Source organism: Cynocephalus volans, chromosome 11, assembly GCF_027409185.1.
Source record: "Cynocephalus volans isolate mCynVol1 chromosome 11, mCynVol1.pri, whole genome shotgun sequence".
NCBI lineage: Eukaryota > Metazoa > Chordata > Mammalia > Dermoptera > Cynocephalidae > Cynocephalus > Cynocephalus volans.
Window position 1 is genome coordinate 73314257 of NC_084470.1, and position 27087 is coordinate 73341343.

Below are 27087 nucleotides of genomic sequence, written 5' to 3' on the forward strand. Positions count from 1 at the left end.
CCTTCTTTCTCTTGTGGTCCTGGGGCCACCTGTGTTAAGCAATGGAAGGTTTGCCTCGTGCTTCATAAGTAAGAAAGGCATAAATCTGGAATACTCAGCCTGGTTCTTTTATCTTTTCTCCAAATTTTCCTCTAGCAACTAGATGGGCAAGTTAGATAGGTCACTTGCTGGGGTCTAATTTTCTTATTTTGAAGACAAGAAGTAGGAAATCTCATGTTGACTTCAGATCTAAGCTAATATAACTTTATAATTAATAAATCCCTGATTTCTTATTAGCAACTTAGCTAGATCTCAATAAGGAGTTAAGGTGAGGGACTGGAACTTGACAATGACCAACGGAAGCTACTATGGTGGGTGATCCAGCCCAGCCCACAGTGCCTCTGAGGTCACTGGTAGACTAGTCACATGCAGTATTACAGTTATGGTGCAGGTGGACAACTGGAGTTGTTTCTCCAGTTGTTTCTCCACCTCCTCTCAAGGGGAGGTGGGAGAAAGATGCAGCAGGTTTAGCCTTAAACAGACCAGGAGAGAGCCAGAATAAGAATATTAGAGATGACCTAGGGGAAATAACAGCCCTCCCATCTCACCTCTGACCAGTCTCCCGATTTCCACTGTGGACAAGGGAACTCACTGCACCTCTGAATGGTGACTTTCTCCTGATGCGTGCACTTGCTGTCATCCAGTACATCATTTCGGGTGTTGACACAAATAGCCCTTCTCCTCTGAGTTCCACCATCACAGCTTTTAGAACACTGTAAGGACAAAAAAATTAAATAAAACAATTGCTGAGTTTCTTATAAAGCATGCTAAAGCATGCTTGGCTATGCTGTCTCTTGCAGCACTTAAGAATCAACAAACAAACAAGTCTGGCCAACTGTAGTTGTTATTTGGGGGAGCTCTTTTCATGCTATCAATTTATTTACCAGGCTTATCCTGCAGTCAGCGTTAGCTCATTGGCATATGAAAATAAAATTGGAAACGGCCTGCAGAGTATGATAAAGGGATTGGTTGAGTGGTTTCACCACTTCCAGTTTTCCGCATGCTATGCCCATGTCAGACACTACAAATCAATCATGGCACTTTTTTCTGCAGAGCTTGTATGGGGTCTTATAAATCGATCATGGTTCTTTTTTCCATACACTCTAAATGGGGCTTCTCAAGGCAGTCCTGTAAAGAGTCACCACTGACTAATCAGACTCAGCATCCAAGAGGACTCTATTAAAGTAAAAGCCAACTTACTTCGGTCCAAGCAGAATAGCGCCAGCCTCCCGTATTACATTCTCCTGAGCATTTTTCCCGGTTGCTTGGTTTGGGGTGACTGCTGCAAAAACTGTCATCAACCTTCTCAGTTTTCCCATCTAGCCTGCTATATTTGGCACAGTAGATGTCTAACGTGCGGTAACCCAAACCACACTGGGCACTACATTCACTCCTGCTGGCAACATGCCACCTATGCATAAATAATGGGGAGAAACCAACATTTCTGTTAAATATATATGCTTTATCTATATTCAACTGGTGGAAGAGTTGAGTTCTTTTTGTACCTTAACTCAAATACCACGAAGCCCCAAACCACAGCTAGTTACTAAAATTCAATTTTAAACCAACATATCCATGTATTTTTCATGGCTGCCAGTGCACAGGGAAGTCACAGAATGATAGCCAGAGGTCCTATGTTTGTGAAGATTTTTTCCTGATACAGTCAATCTGAAATTCAAGCAACCAAAAAGAAAAAAGGAAAAAAAAAAAATACCCACTGGAATTCAACAGAGCAAAAAAAGCAATTTTATATTTAAAAGGTTCATGCAATCCAGCATTTCATTTAGCTTCTTCTAAGAGAGACTGCTGTTAAAACTCACTGTAGAAACCCTCTTTTATGTGGGCCTGTGCTAGAAAGTGCTCAATGAATATGCTGAGAATTAATAAAAGAATGAATAATTTAAACTGTAATTGTGAATTTCGAGTGTACTAAACCCTTTGTACATTATTATCTGTGAAGAAAGACTGTAAATTTCTTGAAGACATGAACCATGTTCTATAAAACTCAGTTATACACTTTTAAATCTAGAAATCTTGGCCAATTTGTATCCTCAGTACCTATAATGAGACTTTCTTCGCACACATTAGGTGCTCAGTATGTGCTGATGGATTATCTGGTTGTTTTAATGTACCAGGAGCACAGGAGTGCTAAAATTAAAAAAGAAAATAAAATGCTTAAAATAAATAGAATAGTCTAAATGGATGAGCTTGAAATGTATTTTGTTGATTTGATTTACAAATCCAGAAAGGATAAGTTCTTTATAATCTTCATTTGATTTTACTCTTGATTGTTAACCCTCTACTGCTCTGAAATTGAGTGGTTTGGGGATTATCAATGTCCTAAGAGATCTTCCACACATACCTGGCCAGGGGGAGAACTCAGGGGAAAAAAGAGGAGGATCGGCCATATGCACATCTTGGAATTTCTCACTAATGCCCAAAAGTAGGTCAAAGTTGACCATTAGGCAAGTAACGTGGGCTACGGAGATTTTCAGTTAGAGTGACACACTATTTGGGGGAACATGTTAAATGAAGGCTTGTGAAACAATGCTTTATCTCATCCTGTCAGTTTAATCAGGGCAAACTCTCGCTTCCTTCAGGAAATGAGGCACAAAAGTACAGACCAATTTAACAGAGGCATCTGGAACTTTCATTTGCCCTTTGATTTCTTGGCTACCTTCTCTTTACCTTTGTCACCATTTCCTTGTGGAAAGGTTATTTTCCATCCTGCGTAAGGGAGGTGGGAGCCCTGTGCCCACAAGAAAACACACCAGCAGCTTGGGCTGGAAAGGTAGCACTTCCCTGATGTTCTCACAATCCCCGGAATCTGAGCAGAGAACCTTGAAGAGTCTGTGGAAAGGTCATGGCACTGCTTCAAAATGCTACCCTCTGCTTCACATTCTCTCCCTGGACAGTGATCTCAACTTTGATGTTTTGAGTTCATTTAGCTCATTTCGTGGGGAACAAAATACAATTGTATTTAATTACTATATTTCAGAAAAGCATATTCCAAAGCATTTGTTAATAAGTGGAGATTCAGGAAAGATTGTGTGAGCACATCTGTGTAAGGGCAGGGGGCTGTGGGATTAAATGATTTTGAGAACTACTCACTTAAGCAGGTTTCTATACTGCAGAACTTCTCAGGGCCTTCAAAATGTTAATCAGTATTATGAATCTCCACATGGGGAAGGAGATGGTTGGTAAGGTTTCTCAGACATACTGGTTTGCCATAGATCACGTCACGGCACTAGTGATCCACAAACATGCTTTGGGAAAAACTATTTTAGAGTTTGATCAATTAGTAACAATCCTCTCTCCAGTCTTTCAGTTTTGCACACAGCTACTTGGCAATAATTAGCATAAATCATGACTGTCAAGTCGACAGAGAAAGAAAAGACAGGATATCTTCTTTAGGCTTGATTTGTTTCTTTGTGTATTTTTCAGTGAAAAACTTTATTTTTCTAACTATCTGTAAAAGCCAGTAAGATATGACTTTGAATGCTGACAAATATACATGATCTTCTATTTAATTTTAGCCATGAACATGCACCTGTCTAGTTATGAGGCTATATAAGCTAATCCTAAAGTTTTGTCAATGGTTTTTGGCAAGCCTATGAGCAAGCAGATCAGCGACACTGGGTAGAGGAAGTGTGGGAGGGTGGAATGATCCCGGGCTTTGAAGTCACAGCCTTTAGGTCAGGACTGGCACTCATGGCCAAAACTGTCCTTCTGGCTCCCATGGCAGACATTACTAATTGATCATAGCCTTTCTCATTTCTTTTAGAGCCTCAAGTGGGCTTTACAATTTGCATTCTAGGACTAGAGGCATCCAACACCACTTGATAGGAATTGGCATGGTAATGTGGAACCTTCAAAATGCTTAAGTATTCACTTTGTTCCTTATGAATGGTGAGACCTTAATACATTCCCATACCACTCTACATTGATAATTTCTCTTCTGTAAAAGGTAGACAAAGCAGCAAGTCATCTTCCCTGCATTTAACTGACAAGCAGACTCTCAGGCTACTTAATATTTCAACATGGCACAGTCAACCTTGCAGGCAAATGGGAAAGCTTTAGAATTCTCCACCTACCCAGTATTTCCTGCCTCAGATTTCATACTTTTCTTAAATACAGAATTGTTTGAATATCTAGACATCTGTATATAGATTGTCTTCTTGTTCCTTCCATGACTTCACCTTAGTGCACTGCAACTTTTGTGTGCATAAGAGTTCTACTAGGTGGTACACACTCTGGATGGATATAGAACATTATGGGTACTTTGAGGGATGAGGTTCACCCTTTTTCTTTTGACTTTTAAGCTAAAATTTTGCATAAAATGTGTTCTGAATCATAGTACTAATTCCTACCCAGCAAGTTGTGAGGATCAAATGAGAACATTTTTGGCAAGTGCCATACTATATTAGCGATTTTGAATTCTTAGGAGAAAAAGAAATCTGCAGGTGTATGTCTTGGATAATCAGTTCCAGAGGGATGGAGAATTGGCTAAAGCTTATTCACTGAAACACAAGGAAAGGAAACTAAAAACCAGCATCCCTTCCTCCTGCTCCTCACATGCAAAGATCTTCCACAAGACCCTCACAACTCAGCAGCAAAGACCATGAGGAAACCGTGGACCCACCTCAGGTCACAATCTGTGCCGCAAGGTTCAGTGATGGGTCCTGGCTGGGGCAGTCGATCGCATCTTTGATCAGAAACAGTAAGCTGATCAGATTCCCTGGTGCAAACAGGTTTTCGTTTCCTCTCCCCTAAGTAGGAAGGAAAAAAATTATTAAGAGAAAGTAATCTATTTCATAAACTATTTAGACCAGGGATGGGAAAACATTTTCTATAAAGATTTAGATAGCAAATATTTTCAGTTTTGCCAGCCATATGATCTCTGTTACACTACTCAGCTCTGCTGTTACAGGGCAAAAGCAGCTGCTCATAGACAATACATAAACAAATGGGTGTGGCTGTGTTCCAATAAAACTTTATTTACAAAGGTGGGCAGTGGGCTGGATTTGGCCCACTGACTGTAGTTTGCCAACTCCTAATTTAGACAAAAAGAATCAAAATAAATCACATATAATATGACTATTAAAACCATATCTCTGGAAAAGTAAAGTGGCAGGGCTGATTTTGCTTGGTTTTACACACGTATGAAACTTCTTAGGATTAGGAAACCTACAATTTCCTGAAACTCTTAAAAACTTCAACTTGCCAGCCCAAAATGACCAGACAGTTTCAGAGAAAGATTAGAGAATCCAAGCAGATAGAAAGGTTCACAGGTTGCATGCATTTGGCTGTTCTTTAAAAAAAAAAGAAAAGAAAGATTTAAAAAACGCCTCAAATCCCCAAAACTCAAACTCAAAGCAGATACCTTGGCAGGGTTTGCTGCACGCTTGCCAGGGCCCATGAGTGTTCCAGTAAAACTGCTGAGGTTTATCTTCAATTGGAATATTGAAAGAATAGCGCACATCAGGGTTGTACAACTTTCCCACTGACAAAACCTGGAATGTTTGGACAAAAAGGAGAGGATGTTTGTGGACCTGGTGATTCCAAGTGGAAGAAAAAGATTGTGGGCATGTAGCCAAGTTTTTACCTGAAGCAAAAGTTCTTGATCAATGCGATCTGTGGAGTTAATTCTTTCCACTACATTGTCGGATCCGCTGTATTCTATCACAGCATTCCCAACACGTATTTCCCTTTTGGACATTGTGACAACAAAGTCTCCATTTAGCAAGAATTCACCTTTACTACTTGATAAAGCTGTGGATGAGAAAAGAGAATTTACTGACCTGCTGCCAATGACTAACTATTTGAATTATGAAATAATACCATGATAAGTAGAGAGCATCATAGTGCAAAAAAACGTGGACTTCTAAGCCAAACAGGCATGGGTTCAAATCCTAGGTTTGTCACTTGCCAGATGTGTGGCCTTAGGAAATCACCTCCCTTTTGTTAATCTTCATTTCTTTATCTCTACAATGGAGATAAAAACACCTACCCACTCATGGTGTCTATAAAAATTAAGTGAAATATAATATAAGGGTCCTAATCATCCTGGGGTTTATTATACAAGCCCCACAGTTACAGGATTATGTATGTACTAATGAACTGAACACTTATAAAATTGTTTCCTGCACAAAGCTCTCAATGTATATTAGAATTAGTTGAGCCTACTGAATCTTTGTTAAGTCTTCTTTGAATGACAGATGTTAAAATCAGAAAATACATGGTAAATATAATTCTCAAATGTCACATTTTCAGCAAAGTCCAGTGTGGTAGCCAGCCTCAAATATGGCTCCAATGATCTCTGCCTCCAGGTATTCACAGTCTGTTTCATCCCTTCCCACAAACAGGGATGACTGTGTAATCACTAGGATACTGCAGAAGTGACAGAGTGAGACTTTCAACTAAAGGTATGTGGCTCTGCCTTCCTCTTCCTTGAATCTCTGGCTTTAGGAGAAGCCAGCCACCATGTTCTGAGAATATTCAAGAAGCCCATGGAGCTCTTGCAACAGCAGTGAAGAATTGAGGCCTCTGCCAAGTGCTGCTGAGTGAGTCATCTGGGAAGTGGATCCTCCAGCCTCAGTCAAGCCTTCAGATGATACCACAGCCCTAACTGCCATCTTGACTGCAACCTCGTGAGAGACCTCAAGATAGAAACACTCAGCTATGCTGCTCCCAAACTCTTGACACAATAAATTGAGAGACAGTATATCTTTGTTGTTTTGAGCTACCACATGTTGAGATAATTTGTTCCACAGTAAAAGATTAATACACCTACACAGACTATTCTTTTTAAAACTGCAATCACCTCTCACTGCCAGCACAGATTCTATACTTCCTATCCCTTTCCCACCGTAATTTTTCACCATGGTACTTTGTTTTTGTTCTCTCTCTCCAAACTGAATATAAGCCCTTCAAAGGCAAGGATGTTAAGACTATTTTATTCACTACCATATCCCAGCTTCTGAGAGAGCACTTTTATATACTTTTTTTCTTTCTTTCTTTTTTTAAAGAATGAATGAATCTACTCCAGCTCTTACAAAAGATGAAAAAAGCTGAAAAAGTGATGTTGGAGAACTGCCTGAATCAAGTGCCAAACTGATTGGCCAAACAAGGACCTGACAGAGTTAGCCCCGTTATGGAATCTAAAACAGTCAAACTCGTACAAGCGGAGAGTAGAATGGTGGTTGCCAGGGGCTGGAGGGAGAGGGATTGGGAAGATGTTAGTCAAAGGGTACAAGCTTCAGTGATGCAAGACAAGTAAGTTCTGGAGATCTAATGCACAGCATGACTACAGTTAACGCTACTGTATTACAGACTTGAAATTAGTTAAGAGGGTAGATCTTAATTGTTCTCACTACAAGAAGGACAGAAAGAATGACACAAAGGAAGGAAGGAAAATTGAAACTATGTGAGGTGAGAAATATGTTAATTAACTTGGTTTGGGTGATTATTTCACAATGTATATGTATTTCAAAACATCAAGTTGTACATTTTAAATATATATGATTTTTGTTTGTCAATTACACCTCAATAAAACTGAAAAAAAAAATAAAAACAAAGAAAAGGACAAAAAACTGATGAGGAGGATGAGACAACTACTCCTGAAGGAATAACTATTTATCAAAGGGTCAAGAGAGACCAGCGGGAAAGTTAATAAACCCCTAGGAAGCTTTTCTATAGATGATTCCCTTTCACCTTTTACTCTTAAATTCAAACTTTAAGTGGAGAATGTACTACTGTGCTATCACATGACTTGACTAGGAAACTGGCACAAAAATATTTATCAATTGCTTTGTTCTCCATTCTAAAAGCTGTGGCATGATTGAAATTAAAACATAATTTTATTGAATATAAGATAAAATGAATTTGTTGTCATACTTTTGGATTAATTTCTCAAGATAAAATCCCAATCATATCTTTTCCCTCTAGTATTTATTATAAAATTTAGGTTTCATGTTAAGTACAGTTTTTGGGTTTTTTTTTGTCCTGACACCACTGCTTTTTGAATAATGAGTCTGACTTAACAAGAAACAGATATCCAATGAATCAGAGCTATTAAACATTTGAGTCCTGATCAGAATACTAGAGAAAGGTCCCCTTTTGTAATCTGTGCACGATTTAGTAAATCTTGGCAGTGAGAGAACCCTTCAAATATACAGGCCATGTGTGTAGGTGAATAGAGGAAACAAGGAAATTGAACTCATGGATGGCAAATAGGTTTCATCTCAGGTGCTGATGTCAATCAATTAATACTAGCTGCCCGAGAAACCATGCAGAACAGGCTTCATCACTAGCATCATGTCTCAACATTATATTAATGATATCTATGTTGGTCGTGGAATGGGGAATGACCAAGATGTCTTAAGTATTTGCCAGACCCTAATCTGTCTTTCTGTGATGCAGGTGATGTGTTAGCTTTCACCCTGCAGGCGAGAAGTATGTGTACATAGAAGTATGGAGGATTTAGGTAAAGTAGGTACCGTACCCTTATGTGGAGATTAAAGAGGGCTGAGACGAAGCTCTGAATATTCTCTGTGGTTCAGTAGAATATTCTGTTAAGATCCTGGTTTTCTTGGACATGGGAACCTCACAAAGTTCATGCAGTTGGACACCATACTGACACAGGGCTATTCTTCCCAGGATCAGGAACTCACTGCATTGAATTGTTCCTAATCTAGCACTTTATTCACCAGAATCCCCACCCATGTAAACACCATTTGGCCTCAAGGGAAGAATAAGATGCCTTCATTTGAAATGGTTAAGAGAGGTAGCTTTCAAAAAGATTAAAAAACAAAAACAGAAACAGAAACAAACAAAAAAACCTCCAACTTTTGGCTCAAAATCCTTTGATAGGCCCTACTATCTAGAGAACACAGTTCAAACTCCTTAGCATAACCTTCCTATAACTTTACAAATCTTATCCTCACTTATCTTTCAAGTATCACCATTCACTCCCACCAATACACTTAAATGTCCAGTCCTGAATACCCCCAGGCCAGCCCTGCAGTTTTCTACGTGGAGGCCCTAAAGTGAAGCTGTTAAAGGTGAGGTGTCTGAAGTCAGACCAGTAAGGATGCCAATTCTTCCCACTTTCTGTTTGTGTTACTTTGGAGAAGTTACTTAACTTCTCTAAGTCTCAGTTTCTTCCTCTGTATAATGGGTTTCTTATAGGATTGTTATGAGGATTAAACAAGATAGCACATATGGGTTTTAGTTCCTGGCAGATCATAACTCCTTCATATGCACCATCTTCTTAGCACAGCTCCATGAGGGTCTATCACAGATGCCTAATTTATGGATGGGAAAAGAATGACTTAGAGATTACTAGATTAATTTCCCAAGGCCAGGTGGCTTCTAATCACAGAAATCTGTCACCACTAAAGGATGTTCACCACTAAAAATTTCCAAGAAGGGAGTCAATGAATGTTTGTTAAACAAGTGAATAAATTCATGCATTCTTTTTCTGGTACACAAAGACAAACTAAACATGTTTAACTTTCAGATTTTTACAAATGTAAATAGTTTTGCTAGACTACATACTCCCTTCAGTAAAGCAACCATTTAAAAATTCACTTTGTAAGCCCAAGAAAGGTCCCAACCATAGTAGGTGTTCAATGGATGATGTTGAAAGAATGAATGATGGATGGAACCTGACACTTGTGACAAGGAGAATAGAGTGCTTCCAGCCAAATGACTGCTCCCAGTCAGTGTAAACCTCTGACAGCCCCGTCTTGCCTGCAGTTCCTGTGGCGTGAGACCCACCAGCCATGCAAGATACGGGAGCTTGAATGGGTCACTGATTGGAGACGAGGTTGTTTCTGAGGCACCTCAGGCATTCTGAGGCTGCTCCCTAATGCGGGTCACTTACATGGTGACAGCATGATGTGCTGTCAACAAAATCACCCAATTCTTTCAAGTTAAGTTGCGTGCTAGCTACCCAGCTGATGTTTTACTAAGAAGGGGGAAATGAAATGTCACATGCCAGCCTGTAAATTAAGCAATAATCCAGATTGGTCCAATTCAAATAGCAATGGTCTACTCTAGGTTAACTCTGGAGGCCTTTTCCAATGTCTCCAGGCTTCTTCTCATGCTTACACTGACTTGGGGCATTTCACCCATCACTGCACATGTTCTTTAGTCCAGTTGAGGGTGAGGAGGGATTGAGATAGGACCTCCAATGATGTAAGACTCCTCTTATAATTTGCTCTGATAAACGGTTTGGCCCCAGACATCTTTAAAGTCATCAGATGAAATGAAATTCCTGCTTCATCTTGCACTGAATCGATCCCTGTCTTCCCATTGCCACAATTAATCAAGGGCTAAGTGCACTAGAGACAAATAAGTATCACAGAAATGGCTACTTTTTCTCCTAAAGAGATAGAAACATGGTGGCCTGGGTTACAATTTGGCTTGAATCCAACAGGAGGGAGGGGTCTATATGAAAAGATGACCTTTGACAGGGAGACTTTCTGCTTCAGTACCTCGTGAAACAAATAGTTTCCTGAAGACAACAGTCTACTGCCCAACCTCCCACTAATGCGATTAGGGGAGCTAATTTCCTGGGTTGGTTTCCCTTCCATTGCACCCATCAGAGCTGGGCTGCTACAAAGTCCTCCTCTCCTGGAAATTGCTCCTCCCCTAAACACATGGAAAGAGTATGGCTTGACTGAGCTTTAAAAAAATATGAGGGATAAGGATGAAGATACCTTAGCAGCGGAACACCTGTGGCTGCACTCGAGTAAGACTGTGGTTTTAAAACCTTCTCAGAGCATTTGCTGTACCTTCCTCCAAACCAAGAGTAAACATTTACACACCCCAGACTTGATGACAACATCAAATTCTTCCCAACTTGTTAAATAACCACTGTGAGGTTCAAAGGCTCTGAGGTCTTGACTTTCACACTCAGTGGACTGTGACACGCAATTCACGCTTACCCACTTAGCATCTGCTTCCCGAGAGATTTCCTTATGCCAACAGGTGACTTTCCATAATATTCCATTAAAGTGCTGTGACTGGCTCGGACTGCCTGTCCCAGATGACAAATCTTCTTTAATTTTGTTTTCATTTTTTACAAGGAGATTAAGAAACCTCCAGTGAGGAATAAAAGGTTATCAGGAGGTCCTCCCCGAATTCAGGCACCTGACGTGGGCTGATTAAGTTGAACTGAGTTAAGGCCACTACTTGGAAGGAGATTATTTTTCCAAGAAGGAGAAGAATAGAAGAGAATCCTTTTCCCGTTCAAGGAGAAGAATGGAACAACTCAATGTGGCTTTTGGCTCTCAGGAAATTATTTACGAAGGAGATCGCATGCAATGCTGCTTGATTTAATTAGGAAGTGGTAAGGACACAGCAGTCACATGCTCAAATTTACAGCCTAGTGCATGAAGAAAAATGCTTGACCCATTTTGCACAGTGGTGGAAGGAGAAGTCTGGGATTCCCCAACAATGATATAAAACAGTCCCCAAGAACTTTGTTAGTTGTTTTATAAAGTTGCCACTTATTTAGATATTAGGGTGACAAAAAGCTGATGCAGTCATTGTGTAATTCCAAGTAAGAATGTATGGCCTTGAAAAGAAGGGATGAATTTATATTTCCAAGATAACACCATTCTCCACTTAAACACATAATAGGCACTCAGTAAAGACAGCATGAGCAATGGCTATTCAACAATTCTTCAATCATTTACTTAGTACTTATCATGTGTAGGCTCTTATCAGGAGCTGAAGATTTAAAGATAGAGCCCAGCCCTTAAAGCACTAGTGGTCATATTGATAAATAAGTGACAAGTCTTCTCATCTCAGTTGATGGCAACTCCACCCTTTCCATTGCTCAGGCCAAAACTTTGGAGTTTCTGACTCCTCTTGACTCCTTGACACTTTGGACTCCTCTTTTTCTCTCACATACCATATTCAATCCATCAACAACTCATGACTGCTCCAATGCCAAAAGATATGGAAAATCTGACCACATACTACCACTTCCACTGCTCCACTGCACCAACGGCCAAGCCACCAGCATCTCTCTCTTGGATTATTTTGATAACTTCCTAACCAGTGTGGCTACTTCTGCCCTATACCCTTCCCCCACCATCTATTCTCAACTTAATAGCCAGACTGCTCCTCTGAAAACACGAATACGATTATATCACATCATTCCTCAGCTCAAAACCTCCAGAAGCTCCCCAGGTCTCTCGGAGTACAAGCCAAAGTCTTTACAAGGGTTACATGGCCCTATATGATCTAGTCTTCTTACCTGCTCAGCCTCATCGAGGACTCTCCTAAGTGACCACTAAGCAACAGCCACACTGACCTCCCTCTGTTCTTCGAACAATCTAGAAGTGTTCCTACTTCAAGGACTTTGCAACGTCTATTCCCTCTGCCTGGAATGCTCTTCTCCCAGAGAGTCTGTTATCTCTCTCTACAATTCAAACATTTCAATGCCACTGTCCCCACCCCACCCTTGGTATCCTAATTTCTCTTATGCTGCTCTAATTTCTAATAGCACGTATCACCTTCTAACAGTATAGTTTGCTTATCTATTAAGTTGTTTCTTGTCTATATCTCCTCCCACTAAAAAGTAAGCTCCAAGAAGACAGGGACTTTTACTATTTTTTTGGTCTCTACGTTCAGTGTGCTTAGAACTGTGTCTGGTGCATTTTAAATAAGTGAGAGGATGAATGAATTGTGATACACAGCAGGAAATGCTATAGTGGAGTCATGTATGAATACTACACTTGACTAGCATGCTTGGTTAAAGGAACACTGTCTATCTATGCAGGATTTCACGTAAACACTCCAAAACATGGATAGAGGTACCAATTCAATTCAACAAATACTCATTTACTAACTTAATATATCCAAATGCTTTGACAAAGCCTACACAGCTATATTCAGATGGAAAAATAAGAGTTTCTGCCTGGACATTGTAAAAGAGAAAGTACATTGATTTTGTTCAAAAATTGACTGCCCAGCAAGACTGCCCTGATTTCTTTTAGATCTGAGTGCAACCTATGCTGCTCTTCATGGCTATGAGAAGTCCAGTTGTGCAAGGTGGCAGACAGTTGAATTTCTTTCAGTCATTACTCTACTCCCCTTGTCTTTCTTTTAAATGGCAGTTGGGCAGGTTCCATAATCACAAATGGCAGTTTACAGAGTAGTGAAATGAAGTGGGACAGGGCTCAGCAAACTGTTAAAAATCAACACTGGGATACTGGTGTGTTATGGTTTAAATATACAGAATAGAGGTGAATTAATCACATGCCTGGGCTGGGTAAGAGAAGGATGAAGAATCTATAAAGTAACAAAGTGGGCTATTCTAGTAATGACTTGAGAAAAATATATGTCACTATAGAACCTTTTGGAACGACAAGACATAATGAAATACTGAATAAGTCCACCAGTTGTTAGTGATTAGAACTGATAACATAAAAATTAGGTCAAGTAATGCCTCTAATAAAACATTTGCAAGTCAATTACCCACAGGACAGGTTTTTTAAAGAACTCAATGAGAGCAATGATGTTATGCTAGACGTAGAGGGTATGTACTTTCAAAATTTGACTTGGGGCCTCTCTGTTTTCTAAGACCCAGAGTAAATCCCTTGATATTGAAGAGAGCAACCACAAAACACTTAAATCAATATTCTGAGGGTGTATGTATGAGGGAGAAACAATGAATTTCACGATCAACTTATTTTATGAAAATCCATGACATCTGAAAGCTCTCCACATGCAAAGGGAAGGAAGCAGTGTCTGGCCAAGTGCTGCAGAGAGCCAGAATTCCTGCAAATGGCAGGAGGCATCCATCTCACCTAAGTAGTTATCATCCTCTGATTTCCCTGAGAAACTGTGCTGCCGCACATCAATATTGGTAGCACCAGCTGGAATTCGGACCACAGTATTGTAACCTGAAAGGAATTTAGCAGAAATTCAGTATTCCACAGAATGGTTCACTTTCTCTAAGTATGGAATAAAAGGTGGGCAACAAAGGAATATAATATAATTCTCACTCATAGGTGTCTTATAGCCAGATGGATAATGTACCGTAACAAGACTGATTTTATGTTTGACATTAATACTTTCATGTATTACATGTGGTTAACAATTTTTAAACTTTGACTATTTTCCTTCTCATGGTTCTTAGGAGCAGATTCTTACCATAATGTACTGTATTAAATGTTCCTGCCACTGTTTTGCATGAAGAATTATCGCCACCACAAACCCCACATTTATCTCTCCGGGCTTTTGAGTTTAAAACATGATCGCATCCAGCTTGCTTTTAAAAAGAAAACATTTGAAATAAATGGTAAGTATTATAGAGTTATAAAATGGCAAGTAACGTGTTTCTTTGAATGATGTGCATTCGAAATGACAATAAAGTGAAGACCCTTTAAACCTGCTAGGGTTGTAAACTCAATTTGTCTACAGCCTTGCTATTTAAAATGTGGTCCTTGACCAGCAGCCATGGGCATCCCTGATGCTGTTAGGAATGCAGAATCTCGGGACCCACCCAGACCTATTTAATGAGAGCTGGTATTTTCACAAGATTCCCTAGGTGCTTCATCAGCAGATTAAAATTTGAAAAGCACTAGTCTACAAGTAAGTGAAGTAATAAGAAAAATCACTCAGGGATGAAAAAAGGAGGGGAGGGAACTGGTGAGGACTGTATCTAATTAAAGAGCTCATGCCCCATCTTAAGGAAGCAGCAGCCACTGACCACTCCAGGCTCTTCCTGCCATTGAGAAATAGTAGCCCTGTGTTGACATTTTCCAATTTTTCAAGAGAAGCTGGAAAATTTGATTATATGTGAAATCCACTGTGTTTGAACACTGGCTCTGAATTCAGGGCCAAGCATGACTGCAGGCCTTGGGGTCTATAAAGTGGCCCTCTGAACTGCCTTACCTATTAATACAACACAGCAGTATAGACTGAGTTCTGAGAGGGACAACAGTACTGGCTAGATAATCAGGAGAACGGAGTCCACATTCTTGTCCATTTTGAGGAGAAACTCAATGTGTTGCTATGGAATGGGCTGACAAGGAAATTCACACTGTATCTGTGGATCAGGAAGTGCGTGAAGCTCTCAGGGGCTCTGTCAATCAAATCCTACCGACTAAACACTCCAATTTACCTTTGGACTGCATGCAAGAAATGAATACAACATCTCAGAGCCTGGCTGGGTTAGGCATGATTTCTCACTGATGAGAACAGTGAAATAGTATCAAGCCCTGGAGAAATCACTGCTCTGATGCTTTGCTGTCTGCCAGAAGTTTCTCAATTTCTTTTCCAAGAATAATTAACAGGCATGTCTCAGGTAGAAGGGATCATGGTTAAAACTGCAGAGAAATCTGAGTGAGGCCAGCTTTTCCTCATGACGTCTTCCTGGAGCACAGCTATTCAATCTAGAAAACCTGCTGTCAGGAAGCATTTGTTTTAACCTTAAGCATCAAGGTTATAATAAAGGAGTGTGTGCGTAAACTGTTTCAATAAATCTTTAAGGGGAGGTTTTGTGCAGACCCCACAGAGGATGAAATTGTCAAGAAAAACCCAGGGCAGTGGTTCTCAAACTTCAGCATAACATATCAGAATCAAGTGATGCTGATGCTGATACTGGTCCAACGACCACACTTTGAGAACCACTAGAGATTGTGCACAGATATTAGCCATTGCTCTTCTATCAAGGACACCACAAACCGCAGCTTGGCAGCGGGACAACATAGTGAAGAAAACACCATCTGGGACTTACCCGGCAAAGGCCTTGGACACAGATATCGTTCGTGTCCTGGCCACAAGGAGTTCCATCTACCACTCTGTCTCGGAGCTGATAGTAGGCTGTGTTCCCTGCCACTCTGCAGAACAGCTTGCACCGGTCCTTCATCAAAACTAGAAAGGAGAAATGTGCACAGTGTGACTTCCGTGCCTGGACCCAGTGCCAACAGAGGCCACCTGCCCCAGATGCACTTACTTCCACTGTACTTAGGGACCCAGCGCACATTTGGAAGCAGACCGTTGATGTTAAAATGCTTCCCGTCAAAGTGAGCACACTGTTCATCTCGGAAGTCTCGCTTCTGCTTGAGACATGGCTCTGTGTTGCAGGACTTAAATTTCATTCTCCGCCCTACACAGTATTTTCCACCGTTTTTTGGCCTGAGAAAATGTTGAGAACACATACACACTGTGTTATAATGTATTTCTGTGCACATCACTCCTGCATTTGTGACTTTCTGACTTCTAAGGCAACAACTTGAGGTGGCAGGTGACAGAGGAAAGGGTGAGGGCTCTGAATTCTGGGTTTGCATTCTGCCCTCCACAGCATCACCTGTATAACCTTGGGTGAGTCACTCAACCTCTGCAAACCTCAGTCCCTCCATCTGTAAAATGGGATGTAGCTATCTTGTAAGGCTGTTTTGAGGGTAAAATGTTAGGGCATGTTAACTTAAAGTATGAAATACAATCTATTGGAATTTGTGAAGCCATTTTCTGTCCTTTTTTCTGAGCATTCATGCCCTTCAATTTTTTTTATTTTGGCAGCTGGCTGGTATGAGGAACTGAACCCTTGACCTTGGTATTACAAGGCTGTGCTCTAACCAACTAGCTCACTGACTAGCTCCTTCAATTTTAGAAACATGTTACATGAAAGGTACCAATGAGTAGTTGAAGTACTTCCTGTCTGTCTTCTGTGCCTTGATATACTCATGGGAGACCATCGCAAACTTGTGCCTTCCCATCTCCATTCATTCCCCGCACTCTTTCCCAACAACCATTGTTTTTGTTTGTTTTGTTTTACAAATGCAATGGAATAAAGGAAATGTGCCCATATTTGACTAATTAAAGAGGAAAAGCAGAAGAGAGCACACTGGTTTCATTAACTTCATGTGACAAGAGTATGGAGTATGCCTCGCAAAGCATCCCAGTGCAAATTTAATCTCAGCATGCAACCCCGTACATGATTTTCCAGATGTGACCCAGAGATGAGATTATACAACACATCTACCAGCAGTCAGCAGCTTGCCAAATCCATCACGGAAACGGGAAGGTCACAGAATCATAGGAAGTTGGGGCTCACCCACCCAATGCCGGAACAGCTCGGATTTCACAACTACCTTAAGGACACCCCTGAAACTGAAAGAAAACTTTTCACCTTTTTTCTTTAGAACGAATCTTTGAGAGTAGTCCTGACTATGAGAAGTGGTTTTTTTTTTTGTTTTTTTTGTTTTTTTCCAATCAGGGGTTTTGGGGAATGGGAAATATATCCATGCCCATAAAATATAGAATGGGAGGCGCTTGCAGTTGGATCTGGGTTCCAATCCTGCCCTATCCGCACTGTGTGACCTTAGACTAAGTTCTTAATGTTTCTGAACTTCTATTTTCCTCTTCTCTAAAATGAATGCTGGAAGATGTTAGCTACTCTGATGTTCTATGTCAGCACTACCCAATCTAAGCTGATCTGATTCAGCAGTTGGTTTCAATACCAACTCTGAGCATTAGGAGGCAGGACTCAATGCTCCTGCATAGTGCCCAGGTCTCAGGAAGGTACCTATGGAAGCTTGTCCTGATACTGTTACACATGTGCTCCTGAGATCAGAGATTTGTAGAGGAAGGTAGGAGCACAGGCATTGCACTGCTGGGTGAGTTTGTGTAAGCTACCCACCCTATCTGAGCTCCATCCTTCACATGGAAAACAGAAATGATACTGTGCACCTGAAAGCCTTGCTGTAAATCTGAGGAGTTTAGCAAGGAGCCTGGTTATTTACCATTATTTATCATGAAGAAGACTGTAGCTAGGGATGCAAAGTGAGCATAACACAGCAATGTCTAAGTCTGATTGTTTCCCCATTAAACACAATTAAGCCCTATGCTTCATATCTACATTATACACTTAACTTCCAGAGCTCTTTCACATCTTCTGCAGGGGTAAAGCAGATAAGGTACTTTTTTTTATACCAAGCAACAAGAGAAGTTAGTAGTTTGCCCAAGGTTGCACAGCTAATAGAGAAGTAGAGTCAGGACTGGAATCCAAGTTTCTGGTTCTTGCTCTGGGCTCTTTCTGCCACATTATCCAGGTGCTAAGGTTCAGAATCTTTTCTTTTTCTTTTTTGGTGCCACTTAGAGATGCAGCTTTGGTTTCTTGAATACCAAGCCTTTTTCGCAGTACCAAGGCACCCCAGTCTCATGCATAAAATATCACAGATTATACATGAATAATAGATCAGGCCCATATACCTGCTCAGGTGAAACTTGCTTTAAATGTGCTACAAGGGAGACCCCCTTCCATTTTTCCTTGGGTTGAAATAATTTTTATGGAATCTTTTTAAATGTCCCTACTGACTATGGTGGATCAATCATTCATTTATTGCCTGAAAGTAACTCATATTTCTTTCCCTTTGAAAAGAAAAAATATTTTAAGTTGATTTTTTTTTTTTTTTTTGGTTCTCTTACATAACAAGTCTTAGCTGACTCTTGGAAATTTATCAATGCAGCAGTTCTTTGGACTGCAAATAGTTATTACTTGTAGGTGCCTTCCTTTCAGATGGTAACAGTTTTTCTACCTTTGCTATAAAATGGCAAACAGCATTTTGTGATTTATTTTTATAAAAAACATTTTTTATAAACAACACATAAAAAACACTACATGTGAAAGGCAATACTGCTGAGGGTTAGAAACATGGACTTTGGAAACAGAGGGTTTGAATCCCAGCCCTGCCTCTTAATAATGCTGCAATTTTAGGAGAGTTGCTTAATCTCTCTGAGCCTCAGTTTCCTCATCTGTAAAAGGGAGATAATAGTAATACCTGCTAATGGCTGTGGTGAGAGTTAGCTAGGTGAATCCATTCAAAGCACGTGAACAAGCCTGGCACACAGTAAGTGCTCAATAAATGTTTAGCTATTACAGGGTTTGGCAAACCACAGCCCATGGGCCAAATGTGGCCCACTGCCTGATTTTGCACGGCTTGTAAGCTAAAAATGATTTTTACACTTAAAAGTAATTGAAAAAAATAAAAAGAAGAATATTTTGCGACACATGAGAACTACATAAAATTTAAATTTCAGTATCCATAAATAGTTTTATTGGAATCTAGCCACACCCATAACTGTCTATGTATGTTCCTCCCTATATGGGCAAGGTTGAGTAGTGGTGACAGAGAACATATAACCCACAAAACTGAAAAAATATTTGTCATCTGGCCCTTGATGGAAAAAGTTTGTTGATCCCTGAACTATTCTCATGTCACTGCGTCACTTTCCAATTTTTGTCACTGACTGTGCACAGCAGACCTGCGAGATGGGAACTCAGTTCAGAAATGCTAAGGAACCTGGCAAGGCACATGCCAATTAAGTGAGAAGTGCTGGCTGAGGGGCCACCCCAGCTCTCCCTGACCCAAAGCTCATGATCTGGCTTCTCTTCCAGGCTGCATCTTTTGAGACAGGCCTCTTTCTATATCAAAACTCATTCTGTGACTTCATATGCTTTTTATGTAAAGGCAGATTACAATTTCTTCCTTAATTATTGATAAGACTTTAATAAACTATATGAGACTACTTCGAAAAGTTTGTAGAAAAATAGAATTACAAGAGAATACAAATTTTTCCACAAATATTTTGAAGTACCCTCGTCTGGTGTTTCTTCTATCCTAGACAATGTGATTTCTGCTGGATTTGCATGTACTCTGTAAGAGGGAAAGCTTTAGCCAAATGAAATTACCTTTTGGCATGGAAAAAATTCATTTTGTAATTTAATAATTTAACTGGATAGTGTTTTTCCATGTAGGCAAATACTGAAAATTCTAGGAAATGCATCTTTAAAAAATAATATTAACCACATTTTCCAAGTATTAAGATCCTTTTAAAATATTGCATGTCAAATAGGGATGGAAAAGATTTAAGGAAATTGCTATAATAATTACTATTCTGCACAGCCAAGTTGGATCTTTCTTTTAAGCACATGTTACACACCATGCCTGGTAATACATAGGAAGGAAATCTGGGATGATGCGTGGTCAAAGCTACGTAGGAATTTTTGCAAAGATCATCCCAGGTGCATTATACCCTCAAGGAAATCTAAACTTTGGTCTGCATATGGGGTTGAACAGAAATCTCAACTTTTATGTTTATTTACAATGAATTAAGGTAGGCAGATTTAGAGTTATCACAAGAAATTTCTAATGATACAATAGATAAACCCACAAGATAGTGTGGTCCCTATTCTTGGAGGTTTTTAAGAAGGGGTTTGACAGCCAATAGCAGAAGATACTGAAAAGCTATCTAAGGATTAGATGGATTAGGGCAGGGTTGTCCCAGTTCATCTTTAATGACCCTTCCAAATGGGACAATCTATGGGATTGGACAGCTTTATTTATTCATTAGTTGATGGCTCTTCCACAGTAACCAATTCTCAACAGTTCAAAACAAGTTCATCCAAATTGTGTACCTCAAAAAAACTTTCCTGCAATTACTTACAGCCAAATGAAAATTTTGGTTTTTGGATGAAATAGACATATGTCTTGATTATTCATTTTAAGTAAGACTTTATAAACAGTTGCTATGGTAAGAGCCTAAGTGGGAAATACCTAGAGTTCACAATCTTTTCTTTTTCTCAAATCTATGTTTATTATTATTTTAAAATACAACCTATCTCCTAATTTAAAAGCAAAATGGAAGCACCAGAAAAGGCAAATATCCTTTCCTAAATAACTGGTGTGATTTTAAAATTATGACACACTGTAACAATTCTATAAACCATTTTGTTCCAGCTACCAGGAAGCTCAAAGCCAAATTTTGAGCACAGAATAACAAGTATAGAACCCAATGGCCTCATAATGCATCTTCTAGTTCCAATGCTTGGTCTAGTTTTGGTACGCTAAGTTATGTTTTTGGTGGTCCTGATTTTAAATTTTACTCTATCACATGTTTCTTATAGGACAGGTGACCACATACTGTAATTAATTGTTCAATCCAGGAGATTCTGAAAGTGAAAATGGGAGCTGTTAATGGCTTCTCCAGGGAAACAGATGTAAACTGGGGCTGTCCTTACAAACCAGAATATATGATCATCTTGTCTGTAGGGCACGGATCAAAATTGAGATTAAAAAATAAATTATTTAAAGACAAAATATTAGGGCCATTATTAGCATCATATACCAGTTGAGACCAAAAATATTTTTGACCGAAATGAAAAAACATATGGTTTCTACAGCTTGCTCATGAAGTACAGCATACTGCCATGTACATGGCAATGCTACTTCTCTTTTTTGGTTTTCATGTTTTCACAGGGAAAACAAACAAACAAACAAAAACCCCTAAAGACATGGCATAAAGTGTCTGGATGCTAAATAAATACACTCTTGAATCACATGAATACTGTAAAAATATAAAACAATCCAGCGTCCTTAATAGAGACATACATCCTAAGGGCTCGTCAAACTGAGAAAAGGCATATTCCCGGTGTGGGGGAGACTGTTCCCCTCAAATTCCTTGAGAAGCATAACAGCAACCACTTCCATGTTCCACATAATGAGCCATCTGCTCAGTGAATTTCTCTGAGCAAGCTTTTAAACTGAGATTTGGATCTGATTTTCCCTTTTCTATGTCCCTTTCTCTTTTCCAATTGACTCCCCCAGAGTCATTGTAACCTCAGTATTCAGAGGCAGTCCTCTTCCTCAATTAACAGGGTCATCCTAACGTGCAAATACCTTGGAGGAGTCTTTAATGAAATAATGTCAGTGCTGACAACCTGGTGGATTGTGTTTTTTTAAAACTTCGCATAGCAAACAGCAAGGACAAGGACCTCTAATTGAGCTCTTTAATGATCGGTTCTTAACTTCTGAATGTGAGGATCTTTGTTTCACTTTGAAGCTCGAGATCCTTTTCTGCTGAGATCTTTACACTGGGTGATTTTCTTTGTCTAGCCCATTCCAATTATGGAGTGATTTATCTCTCTCCACTTTCCACATTATTTCTAGAATTGCCCTAAGACTTAAAAAAAGGCCAAATACTTCTTTTGAATGGAATATTCTTGAACCAAAATTTAAGAAGTACTTATAAAGTGTCTACCGTTTACAATATCCATACTCTCATACACTTAATATAAAATAATACTTTTGCTCAATGTAGCCACCAAATAGTTTTTAATTTGTAAAAAAGTCATATTTGCCCTTAGTTTACAAGATTTTATTTTAAAGCTTCAACAATATAGCCAGCTAGGATATATAGTTGAATTTAAAAAGCAGTATGAGTCTTATTTTATATTATATGATATTTGATATAATACATATTACATCCACAATTTTTAAAAAAAGTCTGAAATTACACATCTGTTTATTTTTTAGTGATTATTTCTTGTGGGGAGTAGGTGAGAGGTAAAAGTAATGACAGAAATTTTTTATATCCTATACTTTTGTGTTTGAATATTTTTTAAGTATGGACTATATTTACACTATTGCAGAAAATTAATGTAAAATATGTGCTATATAGAAAATCTAATGCTTATTTGTTTTTATCCATAGCTACACTGTTAGTTTTACAGACCAGAGTCTACGCCTTATAGCTCTTTAGTTGTCTTCCTTAGAGACCAATATTACATGGACATGAAATAAATGTTGAACTGTCAACAAAAATGAATTCATCAACATCTGTGATTTGTACTACAGAGTATCTATTTAGACCAGGGCTTGCAAAATAGTGACCTACAGCTATGTTCTTTTTGGTTCACACAATTCAGATTTTTCTTATTAAAAATTTGGAAGCTTTGTCAACATTAGACTCTTTTTCTACCTGTGAACAACCAGCTTGATCTGAGTAGAGCCTTGCACTTGGTTTCTATGAGGCTAGAGCACAACTACTGTACTGCATTGGACCACTCGGTCCTTTACTTTACCTGCTTGCTTCTCTCTGTACAATAGAGTTTGCTATCCCTGATCTAAGCTGTTAAAAACAGAGTACCACTACGTGATATCATTTTACATAATTCCAGCAGCTGTGGTCTTAAAAATGGCTATTGACTTAAACATCTAAAAACTATCCCTATAATCTGTGAAGACTTCCTGGGCTCCCTAGCCCAGCCTATATAAGTCCAGTGGCAAGACTGACAAAATGCTATACAAACTATTACTTACTTTTTCTTCTTATGTATTATTTTCTATTCCTTTAAACTTCATACATCTTAGATGCACACAATTGGATGTCATTTCTCGTAATGAAGATAGAGATATATTATCTACTTATAAACAGCCCCCTCCCCAACAAACACATGTCTACCATGATAAATGCTGGGGGAAAAAATATCCATCAACTTTATTTGAACATGTGAGTCCTAACCAGATTGGATTGGCAACTTCTGCCATGGTGACACATGAGAACTGTCCTGAAAGGTAGGAGACTCCCAATCTGCAAACTGTCAGGTTGTGGGATGGGGACCTCAAGTGTCTTACTTGTAAAACAACTAGACTGATTCAAAAAGTAATTCTGGACATGGGGTCCCAGGTCCCTTAGGGTCTGCTAATGCAGCCTCAGGGTGAGTGGGTCTGTGAGCCCTTTTCAGCATTTCAGTAGCTAACTGGAATGGGTACATTTATCTACAATCTGGATAAAAATGTCCAATTTCTTTATTTCCTGGTGAAAATCCATTTGTTCACTCTATTAACATGTTATCTTAAGCTCTGGGGAGAAGATATGCCTGACTGTCAAAATTGGGAAACAGACCAACCAACACAAAAGGATCCACTGCTTGGTAGACAAAACTTTTAATAACAAAGGATTGTGTGAGAAAAATAGTAATAGAGAGGGGAGGTGCCTGGGGATAAAGAGTTTGGGTACCATCGGGTCTCACGGGTCTGGCAACCCTTCAAGTCTACCCGCTCTCTAACTTGAAAATGCTCTTCACCCAAATCCAGCTAAATTATTCCCTTTTGGAATTCCTTACTCCTGCCATACCAATAACAATAGCAGTAAGTGCAGGACTTACTCTGGCCGGTTGCACTCTCGGATGGCTGTTTTGATGCCCCCTCCACATGTTCTTGAGCAGGTTCCAAAGTGACTCCAACTTCCCCAGGATCCATCAGTCACGGGGACCTCCATTTCTTTGGGAACACAAAATCCAAACTTGCAGTGCTGTATTTAATAAGGGGAACAGTGAGGGAGAGCTTGGTGCTGTGAGTCATTGTAGGACTGGCTGTCCTTTTCAATATACCATACTTTAATTTTTTTCCATGTGCTGGTTTGAACTGCTGCAAATCCATCACCTATATGAATAATGGAAACTTCAGGGATTTTAATCTCATACTTATTGATTTTAGGCTCTTTCTTCATCTACAGCTTGCTTGAATAAAACTGGCTAGTGAGTGATTGGCTCCAGGCTGGCAGGGTAACTCCAATGGCCAGCTCCAAACTGCTCAATTAGTCTACTTGGAAAAATGAGCAGTGGAAATGGGCAGACAGGGCCAAAGTGAATAACAGGATTTGCATAGCGAATCTCCATTAACAAGGCCTAGAGATGTTACAAGCCTGGTAAAATATAATGTTTTATTGCACCCCATGGATTTGAAAACCCAATTTTAATTAAGTAGGAGAGAAAAAAAAAAAAGCTAGTTACATGATTCCTATAAACTCACTCCAGGAAAGCACTCAGGATGAGACTAATGCAAAATGGACACTTTGCAGAGAGCCCTAAACTTTATTACTTCTTTGTTACTAATGGTTTCAGATTCTCCAGCCTGGAGCAGGAAGAAGGCCATGATGTTTAAAAAACAAAACAAAATAAGACTCCTCAGCAGGACAGGGAGTGGAGAAGCCCATTTCACCCCTCTTGCCATTGTTGGGGTGTAAAGCCCTGACATAAAGCCGAGGTCACTGAGCAGTGGACAAAGGAAGAGTGGCGGTAGTGGCCGCAGGAGCGTGACACCCTGCGGCTCACTCAGATCTCTGAAGCAGAGCTGGTGGCGACTGTTGTGATTTATCTGCAGGGAGAACCACAAGCTGCAGAGAGCAGAAGCAGAGGGCCGCGAAGGCCAGGGGGTGGGACAGTGTGCAGGGAAAGTGGGAAATAGGAGGCAGGTGAAGGTCTCCTCGGAGGAGCCAGACCCAGCCCCATGAAAGGCCGGGCGAACAATTATTTAGAGTGTAATTAAGCTTTCTCCAGTCTGCCGTGCCTCCTCCCTTGTAATTATCCTCTTACAGTATCTGAGGACACGTCCCTCTCCCTGGGCTGTTTGGCTGAAGCTTAAAAGGTTCTGCATCTGAATCCTGGGCAACTCAGTCCCCATGAAATGTGGGTCGAGGCAGCAGGGACCACATCACTCTCTGGAAATCATTTTATATTTGTTTTTACAGTGGTTGTGAACATTTCTTGGAATATATGCACATAAAAATAAATGAACAGAGAGGCAGCTTGGTCTAGAGCACCACTATCCAATAGAAATGCAACATGAGCCACATTAAGAATTTCTAAAAGACACATTTAAAAAAAGTAAAAAAAGAAAAATCCTGAAATTAATTTGAATATGTCATATTTAGCTCAATAGATCTAAAACATTATTATTTCTACATGTAACCAATATAGAGATTACTAATGAGTTTTTTAATACTCTTTCTTTCCTATACTAGGTCTTCAAAACCTGGAGTGTATTTTATGCTTCAGCACATTTCAGTTCAGATGGACATTTCAAGTAGCCACATGTGGCTCGTGGCTACCATATTGGAAAAAGCATGTCTACACGGACAAAACTTAACAGGTAAACACTGGCTGTGAGTGGTAGCTCTTCCACGAACTATCTCTGTGGCCTTGGGCAAGTCACTGAAGTCTGTTTCCACAGCTGAAAAATGGAGACCTACCTGCCAAAGTTGTCTTGAATATAACATGAGAATGTATCCAAAGCACTTAGTATACAGCTTAGCACCTAGGAGACCTAACTTAATGATGGTAGTGATAGTGGCAGACAATTACACTGAACTTAATATTTGTCAGGCACTGTTCTAAACATTATATGCATATATATATAAACATGTATATGTGTGTATATACATACTTAATCCTCACAACACACTACAAAGCAGGTACTATTGTTATCTCCATTTCTACAGAAAGAAAAGTTAAAGCACAGAGGAGTTAATGCCAAACATCAGTAAGGGGCAGGGAGGAGACAGGAACACAGACAGCCAGACTTAATAGTGTACACTCTTAACTGCGACACATGCTGCCTCTCTGCCTCTCAACTGTGAGCAAATGGGGACCATTTCTGACTTCCAAATAAAGAGTGAAATTTCCAACAATAGCAAGATTGATGAGATGGTTAAAAGTGAGGCTGAGACTCCAGATTGCTCACCATTTTCCCCTTTATCCTTGGTAAAAGAACCTGTATTTTCCCAGGTTCCCCACAGGTGGAGGTAGTCAATGAAATGTCAGCAGAAATCATTGGGCAAGATTCCTGGAGAGGTGCTTTTAACCCTTTGTTCTTTGCCCTTTGGCATCATTCTTCTGGGACTACAGACTCCATGGCTGGAGCTACAGCAGCCATTTTGTGATCTTGAGGATGAAAGCCATTTGCACAAAATAGTTGAGCAGAAAGAAATTACAACCCTAAGTCTCTGATGACTTTATGGAGCTGCCATAACAGATCAAACCTAGGTCTTGTATTAGTTTTTTGTATCAGAAAAAGAACCAGTTTCCTTGTACTGCAATCATTGGATCTGACCTAAACATAATTCCTAACTAACATGCAATTGAGGTCCTGGCTGACAGCCAAATTCAGCCTTCAAATCTTGCTGCCAGATACACATTTTATAAATCCCACAAAGTGAGGAGAAAATTCCTACGACTGTTCATTGATTTTAATAATGAGAATGTTCCTGGAAATATATTTTCTTCCCTCTTGACACTTTCGACTTCGGTCTCTTGATCTCTCTATTCTATAGACTTTACCTGCCTTCACACAAGAGCAGACTACAAAGTGACCATTATTCTCATTAAGCATGACCATAAACCTCCGAATAAAACAGGGAGGTGGGCTACCATTCAACACTGCATTCAAATGACCTCTTGGT

At 39.7% G+C, this 27087-nt stretch overlaps 1 protein-coding gene across 1 annotated transcript in view; it reads right to left on the reverse strand.

Moving 5' to 3' along the window:
* The window catches only part of ADAMTS9 (ADAM metallopeptidase with thrombospondin type 1 motif 9), a 156757-nt gene that overhangs the window by 89413 nt on the left and 40257 nt on the right, over positions 1-27087 (reverse strand). The window contains exons 12-21 of the mRNA XM_063113586.1: positions 24014-24159; positions 16019-16200; positions 15800-15936; positions 14212-14329; positions 13866-13961; positions 5645-5811; positions 5423-5552; positions 4682-4808; positions 1240-1450; positions 588-752 (exon numbers count right to left, since the gene is read on the reverse strand). Coding sequence (XP_062969656.1) covers positions 588-752; positions 1240-1450; positions 4682-4808; positions 5423-5552; positions 5645-5811; positions 13866-13961; positions 14212-14329; positions 15800-15936; positions 16019-16200; positions 24014-24159 — 1479 coding nt within the window. The remainder of the gene's footprint in view (positions 1-587; positions 753-1239; positions 1451-4681; positions 4809-5422; positions 5553-5644; positions 5812-13865; positions 13962-14211; positions 14330-15799; positions 15937-16018; positions 16201-24013; positions 24160-27087) is intronic.